Source organism: Hippocampus zosterae, chromosome 10 (genome assembly GCF_025434085.1).
Source record: "Hippocampus zosterae strain Florida chromosome 10, ASM2543408v3, whole genome shotgun sequence".
Lineage (NCBI taxonomy): Eukaryota > Metazoa > Chordata > Actinopteri > Syngnathiformes > Syngnathidae > Hippocampus > Hippocampus zosterae.
Window position 1 is genome coordinate 14,344,378 of NC_067460.1, and position 26,219 is coordinate 14,370,596.

General features: G+C 42.3%; 3 protein-coding genes and 1 long non-coding RNA gene across 8 annotated transcripts in view; all 4 read right to left on the reverse strand.

Annotated features, from left to right (window-relative positions):
- The window catches only part of LOC127609428 (uncharacterized), a 353,255-nt gene that overhangs the window by 221,466 nt on the left and 105,570 nt on the right, over positions 1–26,219 (reverse strand). The gene's annotated exons all lie outside the window — the stretch shown is intronic.
- The window catches only part of LOC127609416 (late histone H2A.2.2-like), a 155,267-nt gene that overhangs the window by 18,230 nt on the left and 110,818 nt on the right, over positions 1–26,219 (reverse strand). The window lies entirely within an intron of this gene.
- Positions 133–24,641, reverse strand: bmp16 (bone morphogenetic protein 16). Of its 5 annotated transcripts, none has more exons than XM_052079247.1 (8): positions 24,502–24,641; positions 18,418–18,480; positions 17,277–17,397; positions 15,580–15,689; positions 12,257–12,353; positions 10,496–10,579; positions 2,437–2,810; positions 133–1,739 (listed from the first exon to the last, which is right to left on the reverse strand). In XM_052079247.1, exons 7-8 carry the CDS (start codon positions 2,801–2,803, stop codon positions 787–789), a joined length of 1,320 nt encoding a protein of 439 aa, XP_051935207.1. In that variant the 5' UTR covers positions 2,804–2,810; positions 10,496–10,579; positions 12,257–12,353; positions 15,580–15,689; positions 17,277–17,397; positions 18,418–18,480; positions 24,502–24,641; the 3' UTR covers positions 133–786. The 5 variants fall into 5 exon arrangements, with proteins under 5 accessions (XP_051935207.1, XP_051935204.1, XP_051935206.1 ...); XM_052079244.1 differs by having other exon boundaries at positions 12,257–12,409; XM_052079246.1 differs by lacking the exon at positions 17,277–17,397 and having other exon boundaries at positions 12,257–12,409.
- On the reverse strand, positions 23,873–25,011 carry gemin7 (gem (nuclear organelle) associated protein 7). The gene is made up of 2 exons (XM_052079321.1): positions 24,926–25,011; positions 23,873–24,737 (listed from the first exon to the last, which is right to left on the reverse strand). Exon 2 carries the CDS (start codon positions 24,721–24,723, stop codon positions 24,337–24,339), a length of 387 nt encoding a protein of 128 aa, XP_051935281.1. The 5' UTR covers positions 24,724–24,737; positions 24,926–25,011; the 3' UTR covers positions 23,873–24,336.

Genomic DNA, 26,219 nt, shown 5'->3' on the forward strand with positions numbered 1-26,219 from the left:
AGGATAATCGCTCCGAATAATTCCCAGACACCTGATCAATTTCTGTAACTCATATGATTAATAACACGTAGTAGTCAACTCGTCGACTAATCTATTCAACCCCTATTAGCAATTTCTGACTTAGGTAGTCTGATAACCAGGCCTTTGTTGACATTAATTGTAAGAGTGTAAAAATGCTCAAATTTGTTTGGGATGACAAAATCGAATGATTAGTAATTAGTTGACTTCAGGCATTTAAAGTCGGTGTGAAACAGTATAGTCGATTTGTCAATAAATCCACTCAATCCCTATTAACAGCTTGTGACACGTCAACTAGTTGTCTCATCGGTTAGACCCTTACTAGCAACTAGTGGACATCACAGTCCAAAAGTCATTGTGGAGAAGTAAAGTTTATTTGTTGAGTAATCGATTAATCGGGGGGGGGGGGGGGGGGGGGGAAATCACTCTGAACACACAGGACAATCGCTCAGGGTGATCTTTCACAGGCATCTGATAATCGGCCTTTTGCTGACTGCGGGGGTCAAAATGCTCAAATATGATCCAATTAACTATATGCGTGTACCCTGCTTTAGCTGTTTTGCTCCCTCCATTTTGGCTGCTGTAGACGCCCCCAGTTGAAAGTTGTCTGACTTTTGTGTCTTCTTCACATCTTGTCGTACCCGTGCAATGGAAAAGCAGGACAACTTTTTCTGACGTTTATGCTTAGGCTGAGATTTCCCTCACTGGAGAGCATTTATGCGTCATCCCACCATCGTCTTCCTCCCAGGACGGTTTCTGTTCAGCACGCTACCGGCATCCGCAGCCCTCCACCACCATGTCCTGGTAGTTCTTCAGCACCACGCGGTCCTGGGGGTCCAGGTAGAGCAGGGCAATGGGGCTGAGTGATGTGGGTACGCAGCAGGCCCGTGGCACGGCGCCGTTGACCGAGTTGACCAGTGTCTGCACCATGGCGTGGCTGGAGGAATTCATGTGGTCGGCCAGGGGGAAGCGGCACTCGCCCAGGCAGAAGAACGCGTCGTAGCCGCTGGGCGCGATGATCCACTTGTGCCAGCCCACGTCGTTAAAATCCACGTAGAGGGGATGGCGGCGGCAGCGGTTGCGGGAGAGGCGCTTGAGTTTGGCCGCGCGACCGCCGTTTCGTTTCACCCTTCCAGGTTGGCCCCCCCAGCTCGGTGTTTTGTACGTTTTATACCGGCTCCGCTTTTGGTCCCTATTCCAGCTTTTCCTGGGCACCGCGCTGACGTTCCTCCTGCCGTGCTTGACCAAAGGCTCTCCACGCCCGTCGTGACTATATGTCACCAAGAGGGGCCTCTCCTGGGCCCAGCTGTGCTCATCCTGCTCCACAGACCTGCACACCCTCAAGTGGCCCCCCTGATGTTGTTGCCCTTCTCCCCGACCGGTGCTGTTCTCTGATACCACCTCCAGGAGGAAGCCTAGGTGGTCGGCTCCGTTCAGGGCCAAATCAAAAAGCTCTGCCTTCAGGCTGAAGGCTTCCCAAAGGCGGCCGGCTGGATGACTTTGAGGCTCAGCGGTGAGGAGTCTGGTCTCGAGCAGGGTGGGTTGAGGGTCCTGTCGGTGCCCAGAGAGGTATAGGTTTAGTCGGTGAGGTCCGGGGCCCAGGGAAGTGGTCCTGGCGGTACGTAGGCGCAGCTCAGCTGAGAGCACCTTCTCATCCAAGGGGATGGAGGAGATGTTGAAGGAGATATAGGCCCGTTTGTGGTCCTCCGCTGTGAGGGGCTCTAGGTGAACAACAACAACAACAACAAACTTTTATTTAAAAATACTTTGACTGACTTACGATTTGCAGTTTACGATTTATTTAACCTTTATTTATCCAGGGGAGGTACCATATTTGTCAGACCATGAGTCACTTTTTTCATACTTGGGCTGGTCCTGCTACTTATACTCAGCTGCGACTTGCATGTTAAAATTAGAGGTCAGACTGGGATCCAAAATCGTCATTCCCCAATTGGGCTGAAAGAATTTTGGAGGTTGGTAAATACTGTAAGTACATTACTGCTATTGGCCAGCAAAACACATGCGCACACACACACACACACACGCACGCATTCCCACACACACACGTACACACATGGGCCTGCACTTGCAGAGTCTTTTCAATTTTTTTCAATGTTTATCATTTTTATTTTCAACCCTCTGCTTTTTGTCCCTCACTGTAGACATAAACACGTGTGTGTATACATGTACTACAGCAACCCATCTAATCTATCGTGAGCGTGCTTGAGCCATATGATTTGTTTTGATTGTTAAATGAGACTTGTCAAAGATATCTGTACCTGTCATAAAGTTGATTTATACGTCACCATGCACTGATAAAAGACAACATACAAACTGCTTCCATGGTGCGAGCTAAAGGTCCTTTGCTGGTTCTCATTTTGACAATGGTGTGCGGTCACAACATAGCAATGGTCTTACCGGTGTGGTGAAAGCTGCGTATGGTGTTGGCTTGCCGCACATGCTGGCTGGGGAAGCTGAATGTTGGGTCCTCCAGCAGGTGGTACTGCTGCTGGTGGAAGCGGTACAGATCCATGAGGTACTGAGGGATCGGCGCGCCGGGCCGAGGGTTGGGCTGTGACTGCAGGCCCAGGCGGCTCAGCAAGAGACTCTGGATGGTCTGAGTCAGGCCCGGCTGTGGGCGGGACCCAATCGGCAGGGGATTCGAGGTGGCCGGCGACGCGCCGGCTAGCCTGCCATTGTCGACCTCGCCGGTGTCACCCTGGCCACCGGACGAGGCTTGAGGTAGCGGCAGGACCATGAGGAGCAGGAGGTTAGCAAGGAGCATGGTGGACCTAACATGGGGAACGAGACAGTGCTGAAGTCAACAAAATACTTTATTTAGTTCAAAATGACATTTGGAGACAGAGAGACAGAGAGACAGACAGACAGAGAGACAGAGAGACAGAGAGACAGATAGACAGATAGATAGATAGATAGATAGATAGATAGATAGATAGATAGATAGATAGATAGATAGATAGATAGATAGATAGATAGATAGATAGATAGATAGATAGATAGATAGATAGATAGATAGATAGATAGATAGATAGATAGATAGATAGATAGATATCAATTTGTTTTTAGAGCAGGTTATTAGTTGTTTCATTTTTTCTGTTTCGTTTGGGTTAGTTTCAGTGTTGGGGGGTTTTTGTATCTGGATTATTTGTCTTGTGCATGACAAAAAAAATGGGACAAAAAAATGGGGCAAAAATATTGTAATCGAGTAAAGTAAGGTAAAATCCCTGCAATGACTGTTGAAAGGTTTTTATACAGTAATACAGAATACAAAATACACTTAAAATCATCCCTCAAAGCTCAAGTATAAAATTGATAAATATGAAAATGAGTGACATTTTTGCTATCATTACAATTACTTTTAGATGTTATGTTCATAAACATAAGATGTAGTTTCAGTTATCGTTTTCATAAAGTACTAATTTTTATTTCATTTCATTGATGGAAAGTTTTTTTCAAATATAGTTTGTTATTTTGTTTATTTTCATGATGTAAAATAACCTTGAACCAGTGACAGCTCAACGTACGCCATGCACACTTTCCAGGGCTTCTTAATAGCACAACCACATGTGGCTCTTTCTTTGGAGCAATAGTCAGGACTGATTTCAAACAGAAAAAAAAACTGCGATCCCTAAAACACCTGATGCACGGACCGATTGACATTTGTGCAGTGGAAGAGAAAGCACAAGTAAACATTGCTGAGCATTAAGCTTGGATGTCATAGTGTAGCTTGTGAAGCTATGCAATTTTTGTCTGGAAAAAAAAAGTTTTGTAAACTGATTTGTGCGTGAACCAAAGTTCCACTTAGAGGTTAAGCCCATCGTCCGACAAAAAAAAAAAAAAAAGGAGTACATATTGTTACTGCTATTAACAACAATGATTGGGAGTCTGCCTATCTCTGGCATTGATTATCTTCTCTCCCTTCTAATTAACATCAAGCCATAAAAGAGCATTGCTTTCATGATCTGCAATGAGAGGTGACACACAATATGAGGTCTTCTCTCCCCTCCCATTCCTCAAACATTTTTTGGGTGTGCGTCGGCGCGGGAACGTAACCACAAACTGGGAGGTCGCACAATTACGACCAGTTAACAGCATAGCATCATGACACAGATGTTAATAAGTCAACCGGTCATTAAAGAGCTAATGGCCCTCCTGAGGTGAAAATTGAGGTGAGGCTTATTAAAAAAAAAAAAAAAAAAACCTGTAATAATAATGAAAGAGGTCAGACCAGATCAGCTGAAGCAATGCACAGGTAAAAAAAAAAAAGGCGCCATTTCTTTAATATATGTTTTCTTGTATGTGCCAAGGTTAATGTAGTAAACAAAAGTGAACCAAAAAAAAGAAATCTAAACTAAAAAAAAAAAAGCTTTTAAGAACACTAAAATTAACTGAAGTGAAATCTTCCGCTTATAAAGAAAACTAAAACTAACTAATGATTGTGAAAATATCCTTCATTTTCATCTTTGTCAATTAATATCATACATGAGTTTACAGAATTCATTTTAAATTTTGGTATTGCTGTATGTCCGGACACAGGAAGGAAGGTTAAACGGTTGTATGAGAATTTACTTACTATTACACGATGCGTTGTGACCTGACAAAAACTCAGTATATTAAAAAATTAAAAATTAAAAAAATGATAACTAATAAAACGGAAATAAAATGAAGCACTTAAAAAAATAAAAAATAACACAAACTAACAAACCTGTTTAAAAAAACAATTTGAATCTAACTGTATTTAAAAACCAAAAAACTCACAATAAATAAAAATCTCAAACTCTTATGACCCTGGTCTGCCCTCCTTTATCTCTTTACAAGGCATCGAATTGATTAACGCCAAGATAAGCGAAGTGTTTAGGGCCCGAGCAAACACATAATGATGCCGTAATGGCCCGCTAATCTGGCCACACTGTCAAAAAAGGGCTATGGGTTTGACAGTATCTCTTTATGCTTTTATGCATACGCGATTGCGTACACCGGGCCGGCCGGCACGAGTTCAAAGGGCACGAGAAAAGCAGCGTGTGATTTTCGCGGCTTGTTCATTACAGTGTGACAGTCGGCCCCACCCAGCAGGAAGCCTTTCACCTGAGGCAAAGGCAGCGCAGGACAATTACAGAGGAGATGCCTGTCAGTGGTGGCTAAAAGCGCATTGAGGACAAGCAGAAGACATCTCTCCTATACTTGCCTCACCTACTAAAAGACACTGAGAGGTTCAAAGGTTCACACGGCAGGGGCAGGGTACTTACAGCTTAGTCAAGGCACACACAGAGAGGTACAGGCAAAAATACTGACAAAGTTGGAATGTTGTAAATTACAAGAATAGAAGGCATGATATTACGAGACATACATTTAAATTAAATAACTTAAAATAACGTAGGTCCTTTTTTCTGAGAAAATAATATGACATAAATAATTTGACAATTTTCTCACAGAAATTAGTTTGCGCTCTGTGTAGAAATGAGTGCATCGTCATTTTTATGCCTAGGCAATGGTGGAGTTCAGCATGTTTGTAAATTTGATAGATACGCTTCGCCTCACTGGGTGTGTTTGCCTCGACCCCAGCACATCTGCAAATTTGGTTCCAAAAAGTTGACAACATTTTATATGGGCTAAAAGGAGATTTATTATGCAGCGCCGGTGGTCTTACGCCATTCTGATGTATTTGATTGAGGCACAGGCAAAGAAATTTGGCACAGAGATGATATTTGTTTTTGTAGCTAGCATTCCCTTGGGATAAAAAAAAGAGTGTGTGAGAGAGAGAGACGATGATAAATGTTCTCTGGCTCAGGCAAAATGAAGGTTTTAAGGTTGTCTGCCATAAGACACATTGCATGTGACCTGACCTCACTTAGCAGCAGACAGTGTGGCGATAAACTCCCATCCTCTCTTTTTATCTGTTTATTTCAACATGCCTTTTCCCCTTCCGCTTTCACTTCAAGCTTGTCTTTTTTGTTTTTTGTTTTTAATATGTATTTTTTGTTTGTTTTTTGACAGGGACAACACATTCAAACATACAATGCCCTGGATAAATATTGGCACCCCTGGTTAAGATGTGTTAGGAGTATTCAAATGAATTCGATTTTTATTGCTGACGCATATTTTCACTCTTTCACACAAATTACAGGCATTTGACAAGACACAGAATCAAGCTCCTCCTAAGAATTTGGTTGCGTAAAATTACGAAAAAAATGATTTTTTCTGAACAGGGATGGACAATTTAAATGCTGGAGGGGACCAAAATTTTTTAATCAATGCTATTTTGGGGGCCACAGAGGACCATGCCCGCCCTAACCAGATGTATGAGAAAAATGTTCGTTTAGATATGCACAAAATATTGAAATTATATTTAACGTAATTTTGTGTGTTTTTATTTATTTTTCACAGAAATCAACTCACTCGAAATGTTAATATTGAGGTACTATGTTTGTTCTGCATATTATTCCAAATCCGGAAAAAAATACAACGCCTACTCATGTTGAAGTATAGAGGAGTGTAAGACCTTGTGCAAGAACAACTCAGATAATTTTGCCATTTAGTGGTGATTGGTGATATTACAACTTAAATCTACAGTTTATGTTTATTTGCAGTTTGGCAATTTTTTTTTTTTGGGGTGATTCACATCATGTTTATAGCCCGTGCTAATTGTCAACTCCAGTCCCACCAGTTGGGCTCTTCTACAACATCGCAATATAATATAAAATGAAAAACATACATCAACTAATAAGGCCATATGACACAATTCATAATCAATAATCCAATATTACATTTATATGACATAAAACTTCCACTCATTTTACCTCAGTGGCTTCTATTTCACCCTCTACTCCACCCGCCCCATTTGATTCTATTTTTCCAAAGCCTTATATGAATGGTGTTTTTGCGGAAGAGTGCGGCACATGGACGGCCCCGAGTGTCACTCCAGCTGGCTGATTTATCCGCCGCCGCTGTCTTCATGTTACGCCTGGTCCTCAACTTTCCCTTCCTGTTGCTCTTCCCGTGTTTCTTTTCCCAAATTCCTCCTTTTCTCTCTCTCTCGGTCTCTCTGTCTGTCAGTCTGTCTGTCTGTCTGTCTCTCTCTCTCTCTCTCTCCTTCAAACTCCTCAGTCCCCCTCTACAGCTTGCTCGCTGTTGTGCTTTGGAACATGCTGCGTAACAGCTAAAAGTTTCACTTGCTTAAAATTGAGCCATGAAGAACTAAAGTGGGCTAACTCCAATTTGGTCTTTTTTTTTTTTTTTTTTTTTAGGTGACCATTGATCTAGATTTAGTTTGAACTTTGATATTTAGAGGACAGCCCTTTATTGTACTCAGCCCATTTCCTCATTCTTCAGTGCAACACTGGACCAACTCCCACCTCCAAGATGGCTGTGCATATGAAGCCAGGATCAGAAAGTAAGATGTGCTTTAGTTTGGGTGCCAGTGCATCTGCATGTTTGAATCAGTGAATGTTGTGAATGTACATCTTTCACAAAATATTGATAGATTTGACGGCTATATTTGGACTTAGATCACTATTGCTGTAAACTTCTTTCTCCTATCACAGTACCTCTGCGGTGAATAAAAGTGCAAGTAATATGATCCAGAACGAATATTCAAAATGAGCTCATTCCAAAGCTATTATGTTTGGTGAAAGGCCAAAATCTGAGGAAAACCACAATTTCAGTTCAAACATATTTCCATAAGAAGCAATCATTATTCTCATATAAATCTCCAAGATTTTAGAGCAGCCACAAGATTTTAAATAACAAAATTGCACTTACCCCACTCTAGTTCTCGATGGCTCAATTTCATGCCATTTTCCATGGTGGGCTCATAAATCACCCTTTTCTGGGAACCAAAATTGGTTCCAGGTCCAGGAAATGACTTTTTTTTAATTGTTATGATCGTTGTTTGAATTATTGTAGAAGTGCACTGCATCATCCTGAAAGATGTTTGCAGTATTTTGGGGACTTTTCAAGAAGGGCAAAATATACAATATACTGTGCGTCTCAGCGTGATGGTTGATGGAAATGCTGCGCTTGTGTGGTTTGGCCTCAGGAGACCTCAGAGTATTTTATGTGCACAGCAGTGGCTTAAACTTTTTCTTTTAATCCACTACATTACTTTTACAGTTGAGCAGAGTTCAGTGGTGAGTAACCTTTAAGCGCGAGGAAGTTGCTCGCTTTTGGTTTTTCGAACATTTATGAAGTTACTTTTTCAATACTGCTCACCAGTCAGTCACAGGGCACATATAGCGACAAACAACCATTCACACCCACATCCACAATGTCACTGAGTGGTAACCTATCCCACGCTGCCTGCACACAAGTCAGGCGAGTGCACCACTACCCCATCAGCGTCTTACTTTACACAACACTTAACATAAAATACCATAGATACAAAAGAATACAATACTACGATCATAACAACTACCGGTATTCCTATATACGCATTGTTGTTAGAAATGGTCATACACGAAAGAGGATAGAATCAAAGTCTCCTTTGGCCAGTGCATCAGACACGTTATGATCATAGCGTGCATGACGTCACACACGTCTGCTACAAGCTAAGTTTGAAAATAAACAACAAGCTGTAGCATCCATTGATGAATACGGAGATTGGTTCAGTTCTGCTGTCCCGGTTCATTTATTCTCACTTTTACTGTAAAAATATTGGACATACTTGAAAGTTACTTGAAATACGGCAAATCATTAAATATTTAATTTAATTCTTTGCACTACCTGAAAACTGGTTACATGACCACATATTTTCAGTGGTACTTATTTGTCCACTAGATGTTATGTTTGTTTTTTTTTACCGATTGTTACATTGGCCTCTGTCTAGTTTTTGATGACCAATTATGGTACTTTGACATTAGTCATGATGGTGGTACTTGGATAGATAAGCATTTTTTGAGGTGGTACTTTGTGTATAAGGTTTACAAACCACTGAGGTACAATATAATGCTATATTGTGGTGAACTGGAGAGAGCCCGCCCTTACGACAAGCTTGGGTAGAAATACTGACATATTTCGCTGGTGGCTGCTAGCGTCACACCACGTCTGACAGCTCGGCACTATGTAAAAAAAACCCCCCAAAAACGCAAGACTGCCTGCTTTTCGCATTAATAACGCTCTCGGCGGCGGTGGCAGCTTCACAACGCGCTGGCTCATTTACCTGCTGCTCTTTGAACTCATAATAGGAAAACTATTCAGCTAGCTTTAAGAGCACTTGAGTTTGGATTGAGCAACTGCTGTTTGTATGCTTCTGTGTGTGTGTACGTTTATATGTGTGTGTGTGTTTTCCCCAGTGTGACTAATGTCTTCAGCAGCACACTTCCAGACCAATGGGCATATTTTGATTGCTCGAGCAGCCCTAAATGTCATCTAAGAACACCTAAAAATACCACTGGTGATAGTAGTCCTTAAAATGTAATGTATTAATCTTTTTACTGCACATTTGGATCACAATTTAAGCAGTATAGAAAATGGATGATTGTTTGTGTCATGCCTAAACTGTGGCATTGATACTCCAGGTCCCACAATGCACTGCATTGGCTGGTGTGTTGTCACATAGCTGCAGTCATTCATGTAGACATAAAAATGTGGTAATTTGTTCTGTAAATGGTACAAGTTACGGTAGTTGGAATGTTAAGCATGCAGTTGCTTTTTAGACAAGACAATACATATGTACGTATACTTTTTACACCTCAGCACATTATTCAATTCAAAAATTGAAACTCGTGTACATTGACGCAACACGGTGAAGTATTTCACGTAAGTAAGCAGTGCTTGAGGAACGAGCAAAGTTATGTGAAATGGGCCCTCTGAAGAGTATTTTCCCATGTGGTAAATTAATTTCTACAATATAAAAGTTTCACTATTTGAAATGAACTTGTGACAATAAGCCTTTTCACAAAAGTTTAATACAGTGATTATTTTTATGAATATTGAGGCCTACTACGCTACTGTATTTTAATGTTGGTCATTATGGTGGTGCTTGGAGCCCTGAGTACTTTTTTCGGGGTGGTACTTGGTGGAAAATGTTTGACAATGGCTGTTGTAATGTATTGAGGTGCATTTGACGAATAAAGTTTCTTGATGAAAGGATACATCATTTCACATTTGCTAAACTGTATTTATTGCATGTGTTGATTTAATAAACATATTTTTTGTAACATGTTTGGTGTAGTACTAGAATGGCTCCAACTGCTGGAGAGAAATGTCTTGGGTGTTTTTAACATACTTGCCCAATAAAAGTTATTTTGATTTAATTTACTTTATGTCAGTATTCATTTTCTTAAAAAAAAAAAAGTAAATAAAATAAAATTTCACTGATTTCAACAAATTAATGAAACTGTATTTCGGGACCAAAATGATCGCTGCCACTTTTTGCAGTGCTACATGACAATGCTTGCCGTTAAAATTCTACATTTGCCCCTGAAATGAGTGTATGCATGCCTGTGTGTGTCGTACTCACCTCCAGGTGGGTTGGGATGTACACAGTGTCCATGGCTTATCCTTGAGCTCCAGTGTTCCGATCCCTCGGTTCTCCCTTCTGCTCCTTTGGACAGATTGGATTGTGTCAAGTCTTGTGTGGACTCTTGTCTAGCTTTTCTGAACTAGAGCAAGTATAAGTCTGTCATGTAAATACTCTTCAACTATGTTGTGTAATACTCCCTCCATGTCGTATCCAAATGTACACTTTCTTCCCGCGTGTGTTGCTTAAAACACTGTGCAGGTGCTAATGTGTGTGCATGCAAAGAAGCTGCATGAGTGTGAGTGAATGAATCAACTCCCTGTTGGACCTCAACCCTTTTACTATATTGTCCTGCTCCCTTCCTTTGCTGTCTCCTCCCCCTTTCTCTCTCTCTCTTTCTCTCTCTTTTTCTCTCACACACACAGACACACACACACACACACACACATACACTTGCTCTCTTTGCTGCTTCAAAAGTGACCATCAGTTTAACTTTTTTCCAGCCATTTATACCCTTATGATGATGTCACATGGGGATGAACCAACTAAACCAGCACATGACATTACACAAAGTAACAATTTAGCTTTTTTCTCTCCCTCCCATGACAAACTCACCTGCTGCGTTTCAGTAGCGCCATTGCTGTGGGACAATGGCTCCCTCATTATAAATATGTGGCCCCCATAACTCTGAATGGCATTCGTTTATAATAAATAATAAACTCAAATGTATGAATGGATGAGTCAGTGCCCATGAAGTCAGCGCAGTTTGCATTTGTGATTGGATGGAAGAAGGAAAAAAAAGAAAAAGTGGGCACCGCCTGTTCACTATTAGGCAGCAGACGCAAGGTGTACCCGTCCTTTCTGGAATTTGTATTCATGGAGTTGGCCCATGAGCAAATGTCTCTTTACGATACATCGTTTCACATCTTACCACTCACACACCCATGCGAAAACATCTTCATTCATCACAGCATACACACACACACACACACACAGAATTGGGTCCAACCGATTAATTGAGTGGCTTTGCTTCCTTTTATGCACTCTGACTATCTGGAGCAGTTGCAGACATTGAACAAGATTCTCATTAAAGTCATGGTTTGTTTAACAGCCCCCCTACCCCCTTCAAAAAAAACAGTGTGCAACATAAATGTGACGGTTGACACACATTCAACTACCGTGAGTGTGCCACTGCCAGCTTTTTCTTTTGCCGATCATGTGGTCGGCCATGCATGTGATATGGGCAATTAGAGACCCCCTTGCACCCCTGATCTTGCATCCATGTGACCACCCCACCCAGTTATTGTCCCATGCTAATGTCATATTTATAAATGGAATTACATGATCTCCGCCACACACATCCGCAGAGTGCTGAATTTGTCTGCCTGCGCCTTGATCAAATACACCAAAATCACATTACACCACCTGCGCTTCGATTTAAACCTGCTTTGTGTGTGTTTAAAATCCAGTCTACTTATTATAACCCAATTTGCAGATGCGCTGGTAGGCGTGGCAAGAATGCCCGGTGAGGTGGAGTGCATCTACCAAATTTACAAACAAGCTGAACCAAAGCATTATCCTGGCATGAAAATAAGTTACGTGCATTTTCACATTGAGCTCACAGGCGCCAGCCTACCAAAATAGGGCCCATATTGCTATCATAGTCAAAGCGTGCGGCAAGCTGAAAAATGCGGGTCAAATGTATAAAGGCATTAATAGCTACTTGACATTTTTTCACATGTGCTCTGCGGCATTACTGACCGCTGCCTCCTCCTCCTTCCAAATGAGAGGCGATTCCAGCCTCCAGGTTTCCCATCCTCTGGAAAAGACGTCTGCTGCACTGTCCCGCTGACTTCCGCTGACGGGGGTGGAGAGAAACTTTTCAGCACCCTTTTTGCAAGTCATCCATCGTTGCTGCATCGTAGAACAGAGGAGAAAAGTAAAATCAAACACAAATCAAATATTAAAGCGGACATATTTTGGAAAATAAAACCTTTAATTGACCTTTTCACCGTGGTGTAACACAAACTTCCAGGTGACAAAAGCACGGCGGAAAAAAGGTTGGAGAGCCCTGGTTGACTTGGTTGAAAGGGTTGTGAAACCATGACGACAAATGCTAACTGATTGCATGTCAATGTTATTTTCAACTATATGCTAGCATTAAGAGCTGAGCTGCTCTTAAGGCAATGTTGTTTTGATTGTTTTAGACATACAACATGTAATTGTCTTGAAAGAGAAACGGTTGCAAACACCGCACTGAGCATGTGCCCTCAGTGAACCAAGACATACTGCTTGGTGACATATGCACAAAGCAAGGTTAAAGCAGTCGTCGTCATTGCACCTTGCTCTTCCTGCTGCGCAACACACAGCTTCTTTCTCTTCCTGAGCCAATTTAGCTAGCCTCCACCCACCAAGACATTGTCCCTGACAGACTGTTTCTAAAACTTCAAATTCATCTCACTCCCTGCGCATGACTTTGTTGGCTAAGTAAGGTCTGAGACATGACGCTAATGCATGTAGACTTAATGCAAACCGTCCTTTGCGTAATTTACGGATACACTGGAGATTAACGGCGGGCTCGTTTGTCGTGTTTCGCCAAAATCCAATTGTCCCACAGAGGACTGCATCACAAAGCAGGGTGAGTCATGAAAGCCACGTATCCCAATAGCCACAAAACGAGCAATGATTGATGATGCAACACTTAAGATGATTAATTCCTCAGAGAAGAACGTGATGTGCCTCCAAGCCATACTTTCTCAAATGAACTTTTTGGATGACTATGTCACAAATGTGTAAAATGCATAAATAAATAAATCATAATCAACCTCAGTGGAGCTGTTTAGTGTAATTATTTTGACATTTGAAGTCGTAAATTTAGTTTTTCCATTTATTAACATAACATGCAGTGTTTTAATTAAGAAACACTGTAGCCTACTGTTTACGTGCTAAGTGACGAGGACGTCAGCACCTAGTAAGCAGGTAGCGCAAGAAGCTAACATAGAAGTCTAAAGTCTTACTCAGTGTTTCTTATCAAAGAACACAAACAGAGGCACTCGATTCCTCAACACCAAAATTTGTCAATGCCAGTGGAGAGTCCTAAACTTTACGTCGAAGACATGATGAGGTCAGGCAGAGGTGTCAAACTAATTTTTGTTATGGGACACTTTGTTGTGATGGCTTCACTTCGGAGGCCGTTATAATGTGAATCCAATTAAATGTTTAATTGTTTCATCGTATTATTAAATATGCACAACAAATTGATGGATTGCTAGTTCTGAAATCAGAAATCAAGTAAAATCGATAGTATTGTGCTAGCTACTGCACGAAGGGGAACAAAAACAACTAGCAAAATCTCGGCATTATTATTTATGATACATGACAATGTGAACTTTTGGCACAGATTTTATCAAGGAGCATGGAAGTTAATTCATCCGTGATTTGCTTTCGCGGGTGTCATAATATGACGTCACGGGCCGGATCTGGCCCGTGGGCTTTGTGTTTGTGTGTGTTGACACCTATGAGGAAGGGTGTTTTTTGTTGTTGTTGTTTTGGGTTTTTGTTGTTTTTATTGTGTTTTTGCTACTTCCCGTCATTACTTAATGGTTCTCCACTATTTTTAGACATTACATCAAAGCCGAGAGCATTGGAATGACTTTGTAAACAAAATGAAAATAATAATAATAATTGAAGTGGATGATTTGTGAGGGTTTTGGCCGGGAAGGACAAATGGATGTCTGAAAGTAGAGAAGGAGACAAAGACAAAATTGTATTAATGCTCACAAACAGAGATGTGCTCCAGTAGAGTTATGTACAAACACAGACACACACACACACACACACACACAAACAACGGCTGATATTTTTTCATTCACCAATGACGAATTCCAGAGTGAATTTTTGCACTGATAAGATGTGATTCCATTATCCTGAGCTCAATATTTGTGGAAGAGGATAAGGAACAGTAACAAGGACCACAATTAGTGGGTGGGTGCTGGAACAGGACCGACGGTTGCTCCAGGATGGTATGAATGCCCATCTTGGTGTAAGCATGTGTGTGTGTGTGTGTGTGTGTGTGTGTGTGTGTGTGTGTGTGTGTGTGTGTGTGTGTGTGTGTGTGTGTGTGTGTGTGTGTGTGTGTGTGTGTGTGTGTGTGTGTGCGTGTGTTCAGTATACCTTAAAATGTTCAAGGACATTTTAACAAGGAGGAATGCTTCTAACAATCACTCTCACAAATAGCGAATGTGCTGATTAAAGAGAGGAATTTATTCATCCTACAAATGCCCCCCCCCCCCACCCACACACACACATGCAATTGATCTCTAATGGCCACACAATCCCATCTCTGAATGGCTAATAGCAAAAATGCATCATGCCACATGCATCATTCGCTCAGAGTTTTTAATATCAACTTGACTCATTGTTTGTTTAGGAAGCCAAAATTCTGCTACACACGCCTATGGACATCATCAGTGAACCTAACATGCATGATGTGGGAATGTGGGAGGTGGTTGGAGCACCTGGAGAAAGCCCACGCAAAGGTATCACCGAGATTCAAAGCCAGACCTCACAATCGTGAGGCAGATATTCTAACAATTAACACACTATGCTAAAAGTTAAGCACCATGATGCGTTCAGAGTAGACAATTTCTGGCATCATCAGCGTCACTGAGCCTGTGAAATCCTCAGCTATGGTTACAGTGGAATAACGACAGTATAATTCATGTTGTTTGTTCTGACCACGTGTTAACTTTCTACTTATTGTGATGTAAAATTCTATTCTAAGCCTGTTCATCTTATTTCCTTCGCTGTCTCTATCAGTGTTTGCATGTTCCTTTTCCTGTAAATTACAACTTCGCAAATGTGTGTGTGTGTGTGTCTGTCTGTGTGTGTGAGTGGTACTGTGAGTAACAACAGGAAACTGACCTTTCATGTTGACATAATCTTAGTCGACCAAGTTGTCATTTGAACTAAACAAGTACGCTAGGCTACGACCCACGCAGGACACGAGCAGCTGACTCCTGGTGCACCTTCAAAGGTAACTCAAGGTCTGGTGTTTACTCTGAGCATCTTCCGGCAAAACGTACTCTTTATTTATAGGTCTCCTTGTGTGTCTTATAGCTGCAGATGTCCCCGGCCCAGAACAAGGTCAGCTTCCATGGTCCAGCTGTGTGGTGTGGTCCATCTTGGTGGGTTCCTGTGAAATGCATTCTCAGTGCAACATATCTTTAGGCAAATAGTAAATTTTAATACGCTGCATTGGTAGTCATCATATGAGTCTATGCATTCTATTGCTGTTTTTGTGTGTGTGTGTGTGTGAGTGTGTGTGTGTCAGGGTGTAACTGTCTGTACATCTGTTCTCATCGATATCTGCAGCAGGGAGAGGAGGTACAGTATCTTGAAGGCTCACTTGAACAAAATAGGCGCTCAGGATAGTGAGCGTGAAAAAATATTGACATAGGAGTCCCAAAAGAGCGAAATATTGGTTGGTTGTGCATTTCATGTGCTGTATAGAAATGCAACCAAAAGTAAGAACGGTGGGATTGTTTATGCATTGCAAGCAGTTTAAAAGCTGAGACATGCTCCACTTGCTTTGTCGCATCTCTGTTTATGCAGAAACTATCAACCAGATAACATCAGCAAATCTCTCTCTGGCTGCATTAAGTCAAGTCACTGCTTTCCACATCTGGTCCAGTCGTAAACACTTGGAATTGGTACGGCTGGTGGGAATTACAAGGTCTTGATATCAAAGAGAGCATGTTAAGTGTATAGAGTGAAGTTGATGCACAAAATGGAGCTGCGCCCCAAGACGTTAGGGAGTTGTCCCTGTCTGAGCTACAGGACAGAACTGTCTCTCATAACTAGTCAAAATGTCCATATTTATTGAGCCGTAGGGGTCTCGAACCTTCTACCTCCATTCAATTTTCCCAAAACTTCAAAAGCGGCGGTTAGAAACAGGATCAAGGATTTAGTGCCTTTCCTAAGAGCACCACAGAGGTGCTCAAGTTTTCCCCAAGTGCAGGAGCCGCTCCCGATTTCCAAAGGTTTCACTCCAAGGTGTGTTTTGAACTTCAGAACTCCAGAAGAAAAATTTGACTTAACCGGTCTACATTTCCATCACCATGATACTTCATGTGATGACCGACTGAGCAATGCCCCAACTGCAGTATAAGAGAAATGAGAAATTGGAATTCAGGCCTTTGCGCAACAGGACTATTGCATCACTCAGGAAAACAACACGCTCTCTGCTAACTCCAAAAAAAGAGTTTTATTTAGTATAGTAGGGGTCTTTGAAATTCTAATTTCTAGTCCTAAAGCCAAGTCCTTTCCGATTAAGCTATGCTCCTACTAGTGCCTATAAAAGAAATCTCGGCGGAAAAAGTCTAGTTAAGTCTCTAGACCGGGAACCCTCTGGTCCAACTGCCAATATCTCCAAGATATAGTTTGTCAAAATGTATTACAGACTGAGTTACGACAGTATTTTCACTTGAAATATTTGAACAACTTGCTATTGGGGATGAAACCTCAATACAGCATCTACCTTGTTCAAAGATCTGGCTCATCATCGGGGACAATCTGAGGTAGCTGTAAAGTGGACTTTTTATGGCTTCCCAAAAGAACTTAGATGTTTTCGGACTGTTTAAAGACTTTTCTATTAGCATGTAAGCATTGTAATGTAGCCCCCCCCCCCAATCCCATTGACGTCTCATCATTGCGTCCATGTCTTTGTCCTCTCTGTATGATAGAGTGATGTGACAGTAGAGAGCAGACAATGTCGGGTTACCCTGCTGATATGGGAAGAAGGACGGAAGCATCCTGGGTGGGTAGGTTGGTGGGCGGGCGGTATGGGGAGCGTCCCTCCGAGCTTCGCCGTGTGGCGTAAGTCTCACTGATGATTCACCAGTCTGCACAATAAAAGGTTGGCGACCCCAATTTGAGTAAGGCAAGGAGGAGGAGAAGCGGGAGAAGAAGGAAGATAGGAAAAAAAAGGGGGGGGTAAGAAGGAGGAGGGGACGCGGGTGCCTACGTCAGAGGCACTTCCTAATAGGTGGATGTCCTTGTCCTTGACAAAAGTAAATCACGTCTCTTGGGGAGAAGAATAAAAGATGGAGAGATTGCTGTCTGGTGAGCAAAAAGCGTGGGCTCGGGACGTGAGCGCGTGTCTAAGTGGAATAAGAAGCAATTAATTCAGCCTCGGCACTCGGAGTCGACGTAGCTGTTTTGATGATGCGAGGATGGGAGGGGAGCGAAGGGATGCAGATTAAGTGATTTAAGATGTGTGAGGGGCGTGTGGGCGGAGCAGCGGGGAAAACAGGTGAGAGCTCCACAAGATGGAATTGGAGGAACAATGGAAAAGTACTCTCAAGACATCTTGTAGGTGGCAGTTAAAAGTTGCTGTTGATAATGAGAATACGATCCCACTGCCACTGGGAAAGCACTTGTCCAACATCACTGGTCCTCTTTTTACTTCTCTCTAATTGAGAGGCAGAAACGTGCTTCAATGGTTACAATCAAATCATTGTAAGGGGCAATTACGTAACTGTGTTTGTAGAAGTTTGCCCTGGAGTTAATATTTCATTCCATCATATGTGAGGTGTGAGTTTTTGTGCTTACCTTGGGTGCTAAAAGTAACTAAAAGTGCAGTCAAATGGACCAAATATGGTTACGCTTTGAGCTGAAAACTGAGAATCGAAAAGATTAACTCCACAAGTACCGTGGGTGTTTTTGGGAGCAGCACGGTGAAGTAGTGGTAAGGCCATTCAGCCTCACAGTTCCGGGGATCGGGGTTTGAATCTGTGGACGGAATCTGTGGAACTTTGCATGTTCCGCATATCGGTTCATTGAGGACACTAAAATGAGGTGTGAATATACAGTAAGTGTGAACGGTTGTCGATACAGTGTGTGCCTTGTGGTGGGCTGATCACCTGTCCAGGGTCTTTCCTCTTGCCCAAAGTCAGCTGGGATAGACTCCAAACTCACCCGTGGCCCTAATGAGGACACACACAAAAACATTTTTTTCATGGATGGATTTTTTTTTTTGTATCATGAACACCAATAACATTGAATAAATTTGTGATGTGATCATAACCAAAGTAGTCGAACTGGAACTCAACTGAGACACATTAATGGGTTTGGCTGCTCAGTACAGCAATTTGTTTTATCAAGCAGGTGCTGAAATAAACAAACTTATTACTGATGCAATCGCAAAAACAAAGAAACATTCTCAATTTGAATGTCGATGCACAACACGCACACCTAAAATGAATTCTAGCACTAACTATAACAGCTGAGTGGCAGGTCCACTTTTCAAACAGCTTCCAGTTTTTCTCCTTTTGTTATTGCTATTTTTAATTTGTGAATAGATTAACTTCATTTTAGTTCAATGATACAGAGGTCAAATTATACAGTATTTATGCTGGATATGGCAATTAAGAATGTCAAAATATTCAAAATTAGGAAATGAAAGTATTTAGTTGGCTAATCGACTTTACCACTCCACATCCACGTTTAAAGCTGGAAATCAACCGGTACTCGTGTGTTTTTGGCATCCCAATTTACAGTGGACTTTCGACTTGCCCATCTGCAACAATTGCTGGACTATAAGGCTCGATCGAGCAGGTGACAGACTTGTCATTAGTCCGCACGGTTCTGGGAGTACAAAAATAAAATGGTTGTGGATGAGATTAGCCATTGAATCCATTTGACATGTTAACCAAAGGGAAACATTGTTTCACTGTAAGAACGACTTGGAGTCGACCAGTGTCACGGGAACAGATTATGTTTGAAAGTAAAGTATTACAAATGGCTCTTGGTAGGGATGCGCAACACAGTTCTACTCATGTGTAAAGAACAAGAACAATATTCGACACAATGGCATCCTTGGACCCATTCTGAATCGATGGAATCGCTAAATGACTGGGCATAATTGTAGAGGTAGGGGGGTCACAATTTCAATACAGCTCTTGTACTGACTTTCATTCAATTGTGTAGCTTTATGTAATGATGTTACTCTTTCCATAAAACTCTCTCAGACCATGACTGTTCCATCCCAAACTCAAACACAAGGTCAACCTACTTCGGAGGCTTGGAAGTAATATTTCTCAGGGTCCATACATAATCGCCCAAGTGGCGGGAGGACGTCAGCAGCTTGACTGCATCACGGACACTCGTTAGAAGCATCTTCCTGTGTTTACCCCAGTGGGACAGGGAGTGGGCCATGATGGGGTCTTACAGACAAATTAAGATAACTTTAATCATCATCTAATTTGCACTTCCTTTCTCCTCCCTCATCTTTATGTGACTTCCTGTAGAATGAAGCCGGACGCGCATGCGACACTCCTCTTCACTGCGCACCACACACACACAAAAAGTAGTCCGGTAATTATTTCTTAAGAGTTCATGCAGAATGTTGTGCTTACATCACCATGCTAAATCCACGCACCTGGATGGGGTTTTCGGCTCCACATTTTTTTAATCTTGGCGCGCATTTGGCAACAGAGACGTTCTATGATTTGCTTGTACATGTGAAGTTGTAAATACAGTTTAGTTGTCGGAAAAGTAAATATAGAAATATACTGTATATGAGGCCTTGGTATTGCTTGGCACCTCCACTGCCCCGCTGGGAAACGTATTTTTTGCGTGAGAACTCACGCATTTTTCTTTGGCTGATTGGTGATTCAAATTTTGAATTGCAGCAAAACCATCGGCCGGTGGCAGAAGCCGGTGCAGTCGCAATGTCGTAATAACAGTAAACATTTGTGTGACAAAGACTCCATAAATCTAAAATAATCAACAGGCTGCCATGTGACCATGCATACTTATATCGTTGTGCAGTAGTAGTTTATTGCGCTCCATTCTGTTAGTGCCGTTGTAAACTGAGGACACACTGTACTTTGAATTCTTTGGCACAATCGTGCAAACAGTCTATCCTGAAACAAAAGTTCCATCCTTACAAATTGCGGTTGTGCATAAACATAAGACCACTGTTCCAGTGTGGCCATGCTACTTCTTTATCTCCCTGGGCTTGCTGGAGTCAGGAAGTGAGGCTGCCACACAGCTCCTGGCCCTCACAATCGCTGGAGCTCCTCCAACATTCCCGGCTGATAGCCACTCAGACAAGTGTGAGGACTAACAGTGACTCAGCCATTCCTATTGTGGTGACCCCGGGCTGGCTGCCTTGAAAACACCATCCAATGGGCAACCACGTCACTGTTTTTAAACAAACAACTTCAGAACTCACTTTACTGTTCATTTTAGACATATAGGAACGTTTTAAGACCACACTGATCAAATAAAACCCCTGCGTCCATCCATGAGGCTGATTTAGAGCGAAAGGTAGACCACAACGTGGACTTGTCGAACCCAGGGCACACATAGACAGCCAACTATTTACAGTCTCACCTACAGGATTGGGTGGAACAAGGACAATTTCTTTGGAGCATCACTGCTCATATAAAGCTTATTACAGTAGTTCTCTATTAACTATTACAATTACTCAAAGTTAAACATGGGCCTGTATAAACCAAGAATAGTAGCTAACTTGTTATCTTAGCTTGCGACAAATAGTAACTAGGCCTCACCTTCAGCAGTGTAGAAACATTTGTGATTTTTCAAATTGAGGTTTTGGAAATGGAATTAAGCATACTTCCTACAAAGTATTATTGCATCTCTGTTTATGGAGAAGCTTATTATCCATTTACTGTATATTGTTTGATCCATTTCGGTAGGCTCTATCAGATAAACAGTGGTCTTGTGGTGTGCTAAATGTTAAAAACACACATACTAAAAATAAATTAAGCATGAGGTCACAGCCCAGTCATTTCAGTCCAGGTTTGGGCAAAGGATGATGAACTGATTCTTAAAGTTATCACACATTAGCCATGAAGTATGAGAGAGAGGGCCACAAACAGGAAAGAGTTCGGAATGTGCTTCCTGTCGACCGGCTGCCTGTACGGGTCAGATTCTTTGGACCATCACGGCTGACCAACTGTATGCCAACACACACATACACGTGCCGAGGCAGAGATGTTTTGCCCCCGAAAGTGGGGACTGACAGGAAAGTGTGAGGAGATAACATTGGGACAGTGTCTCCCTGCACGGTTACAAATAGAAGCTGCCATTATAATTCAGCTCACTCTTGCAATTGATCACCACGTTGGCATGTGAAATGTACCTCTGAAATTAAACCAAAGTACAATCTTTGTAAGTGTGATTTATTAATTTTCCTTCCATTGAATGGATTATGGTAACTCTGTCGGACTGGTATTCGCACGCATTATCAACTTCACAGCATTTAACTGGAGGGTCCATTCAGGGCAGCACACACATTTCCTGTACGTCAGTGGCACAAAGCATGCAAACCTACACACACACTCACACACACACACACACACACACACACACACACACACACACATGCATCATGAGCGTACTGGAGCCAATCGCGGCCATCTTTGGGCAGTAGGCAGGGTAAACCCCGAACTGGTTGCCAGCCAATCGTAGGGCACGCAGAGAAAGACAACAACCATTCACACTCACAACACACCTTGGGAAAATTTATAGTGATCAATTAACCTACCGTGCATGTTTTTGATATGTGGAAGGAAACCAGAGTACCTGCAAAAAAACAAACATGCAGACATGGGGAGAACATGCAAACTCCACACAGGAAGGCTGGGCCCAGAATTGACCTCCTCTCTCTATATATATACAGTATATATATAGATTTATATCTATATTGAAACTACATACGACATTACAGTATTTTGTATAATTGAAAAAAATAAAATAAAAATGAAGGATAGCTAAGTGGCTCTTTGAACAAAGTTTGGACGCCCCCGATCCAGATGCGTGTTCATCTAAAAGATGAACACGCAAAGCAACACAAAAGGAAATCACGCATTCATGATGTGTGATCACTCGTGCAGAGCACTACTTGGTATGCAATAATGGACAGTCATCACGCGGTGGACGAGCGCTCGTCACAGAGGTGAGAAATGACAATGTCTCAGCCTGCTGCCCACACAAGTATGTCTGCGTAAATAAAATTAACCTTCTTCGTCCTTGAGGGCTTCCTGATTGAATCACACAAGCGCCGATGACGTCATTTAAGTCATATTTCAGATTAGGGAGGGCGAAGAGGAGGGATGAGTCACTCCCTCATTGATGACTGTCTCCATTGAGTGGTCAAAAAAAAAAAAGTCGCATGCAGGCGGAGCACGGCCGCCTAATGGCACTCAAATAAAATGACTTATTGGGATTCTCAAAATACACCTTTTAGGGAGATGAAATAGTATTGATGTCCCCTGTTCATCAGACTGGCACAACAATGAAGAAACTTGCAGCTCGTAAAGATATGAAAGATGTGTGTTGCCGTCCCATGTGGTCAATGTTTGACTTGTCTGCATGACAGGAAAACATGATTCTCTTTAAGGGTCACTTGGTGTCGATTTAAAAGGAGGTTAGTCTGTACAAATGGACACACTAAATTCTTAGTGTGTAAAATCTATTATCTTGTTAAATATTGTACAGTTATTCATCACTTTGCTTAGTATGGGCCATAGATTGAGCCAGTGAAGGGCCAATAACCTTGCCAATCTTGAGCATTGCCTTAAAACAGAAGATACCGATAGAAATATTGGAATGACATGTTTAACAAAATGTTTAAACTTCCCATTTGAAGAGATACACAAAACGAAGTTTTTAAATTAAATTATTGGCCGGGCCGTACAACCCAGATCGATTTATTGCTTTTGGTTAAAACAAAACAAAATGTAACAAACATACAATAAATAAATAAATAAATGGGAAGATGATCTTGGAAAAAATAATCACATATTAAATTGCAATAAGGGATAGTGAGGAGGAAAAAAATCTAGCATTTTTTTCTTCCAAATGTCATTTTATCCCTTGTGAGGAAAAGTGGCTGGGGTAATGGATGGACGAATAGTCTGAAAATCAGGCAAAGCGCTGCCAATACCCGGGGGCGAGGGGTGGGGGGCTATAGACCCTTCAGACAACTGTGTAGCCCCAGTAAGGCCCCTACAGCATTTCATTTAACTTTTACTATTAATTTAATAAAGACATTCATTCCAGCCATTCCATTCAAATCCAACACCTACTTGTGCTGCACCTGTATCGTGTTTTGTTTCAGAGAGGCCATTGTCCTGTCATCAGTTTTCATGCATTTTGTTTTTTTCTTTTAGATTCTTCGACCAAATTCAGTTCAACGCCTTACGTGTTGAATATACTGCGTATTGATTATGCTTTTATTCGAGGGGAAAAAAAACGTTTGTGAAGTAATGAAAATCGATTGTTTTGTCAGCTCCTCCACATATCAGTCAACCACCTCCCTTCAAACTCTAGGAGGGAAAATAAAAATCCTGTTGAAATTGATTTATTTACACAAATAACGTACAGGATCTGTGTTCAATTGCTGGCCATTTACAGTGACATAGAACTCAAGAAGTCAATTAGAGGGTACATAAATAATCAATGTAGGCACTTTTTCTGGAATTGTTGTTGTTGTGCCATGAGTTATCCTCATGTATTGTGCCTTGGCTCAAAAACTGCTGTCAAACACTCACGTGTGTAGACTGGGTGAATGCTGTTTAGGTACATGTACAATACAAAAGCTCTATGCAAAAATTCAACTGACGAAAAGTAATGCTTTCTGCCATCTAAATGCTTCACGTCGAGGTAAAACACGAGGCTATGGCGCCATCTTGTGCCCGAAAGGAGGTTGTGCTTTTAGCCTGCTGAAGTGTACTTCTCACAAAACGGAGGTTGATCTTGATGTGAACAAGTCCGTCTGATGTGTGTGTGTGTGGGGGGGGGGGAAGTCTTCACAACTGAAAGGTGTACGACACGACGTCCTGGCATCTGATGAGCGCCTCTTTCTGCACACCGATGGGAGTGTATAGGTCGGACACCTGCAAGTTGAGCACGTCGATGTCGCAGCAGCCGAACGTGGCGTCCACGGTCACGTCGCCGTGCAAGCGTAAGCTCACCTTCTTGTTGCGCGTGGCCATCAGACACCTGAGGAAGCGCTCTCGCAATTGTGAGCGCGCGCGCTGCTCTAGCTTCAGCTCTTCCGGGTCTGTGTGTGACGACGAGGAACAAGTGATGGACGTGCTGCACAGAGCGATGTAGCGAGGAGATGTAGGGTCGAAGCCGCGGCTGTGAGGGTCGGGACCTTTCGGCAGACGAAGCACGGGCACCGGTGTTGCCATTCTTCAAATTGAGACTTGATTTGTAAACACAAAATAAGGGTGTTAAGGTTCCATAACAGTCATGTGCTGCCGTCGGACTACTCAAAGTAAAAGCCACGTTTTGGACGCACGTGTTGACATACCCGTAATACAGTTCCTAGTCACAGAAACAATTTAACATTTAATGTATTACAGAATTCATAAAGGTGAGCCTCGTACTTACCAATTTTACCCAACTGCAATCTGTTAACAAAAACGAACACACAGCCCCAACGGTCTTTGGTCTTCTTCTCTTCTACTTAATTTGCGGTAGGCTGAGGATGAAGTAAACCATCGCCGCCCTATGGATGAAAAAAAAACTACAGCTCCGTGACACGTCCTGAGGTACCGTCGTGTTCTTGATTACAGGGAAAGGTTGTGAGAGTACTTTTCTCCCCAGGAAATATGACTGGTGACTAAACGGAGGACCATGTCATTCTTTTCCTTGCTGATGTAATTCTGGAGTTCTGGCTACATTTGATTCCCATTTGTCTTTTGCCAGATCATTCATGTCTCAAAGGATGGGAGGTGCCACTGCACACATTTTGAGAGGAACCGTGATTACCCCCCCAACACCTCCTACCACAAACAAAAAAACGGCACAAGCTGTTTTAAATTTTAAGACTGCATATTTCATCCCATTCTACAGATGGTCAATAGGGTTCTTAGGGATGGGCAACTTAAATGATGGCGGTGGCCACAATTTTTCAACAGTGCTACCATAGGACCACACACTTCCTAAACAGATTGAGGACAAAAAAAGACATTTAAATATGGACAAAATACATGCTGACTCATGAATAGCAAAAATTGACACAAATTGAGATGCCCGGGAGGCGGCCCGGTAGTCCAGTGGTTAGCACATCGGCTTCACAGTGCAGAGGTACCGGGTTCGATTCCAGCTCCAGCCTCCCTGTGTGGAGTTTGCATGGTCTCCCCGGGCCTGTGTGGGTATTCTCCGGCTGCTCCGGTTTCTTCCCACATTCCAAAAAACATGCATGGCAGGCTGATTGGACGCTCTAAATTGTCCCTAGGTGTGAGTGTGAGAGTAGATGGTTGTTCGTCTCTGTGTGCCCTGCGATTGGCTGGCAACTGATATTTATTGTGATTCAGGGTGTCCCCCCGCCTACTGCCGAAGACGGCTGGGATAGGCTCCAGCACCCCCCGCGACCCTAGTGAGGATGAAGCGGTTCGGAAAATGGATGGATGGATGAAATGCATGGGGAAAAATAGTGGAGAAAAAAATTTGTATACCCACCAAATTCTCCCCAAAACACACATACCTCTAGTATGTGTTTTCCATTAAAAAAAAAACAGGATCTCCTAAAGAAGAACTAAACAAAATAATATCCCCAAAAGACAAAGAAACAGAAAAAAACCACTGAAAATAATTTTGGAGGAAAAAAATTGTGCAATGTGCAAATAGTTGACTGCACAGGTGCCAGAAGCTGTGCGTGTACAGGGGTCAACAGCTGGAC

Coding starts and splice junctions, on each gene's coding strand:
- gemin7 (XM_052079321.1), bottom strand. CDS start 24,723: ATGGCAACACCGGTGCCCGTGCTTCGTCTGCCGAAAGGTCCCGACCCT.
- bmp16 (XM_052079246.1), bottom strand. CDS start 2,803: ATGCTCCTTGCTAACCTCCTGCTCCTCATGGTCCTGCCGCTACCTCAA. Junction 1,740..2,436: donor ACGCAGCTTTCACCACACCG/GTAAGACCATTG, acceptor TTGTTCACCTAG/AGCCCCTCACAGCGGAGGAC.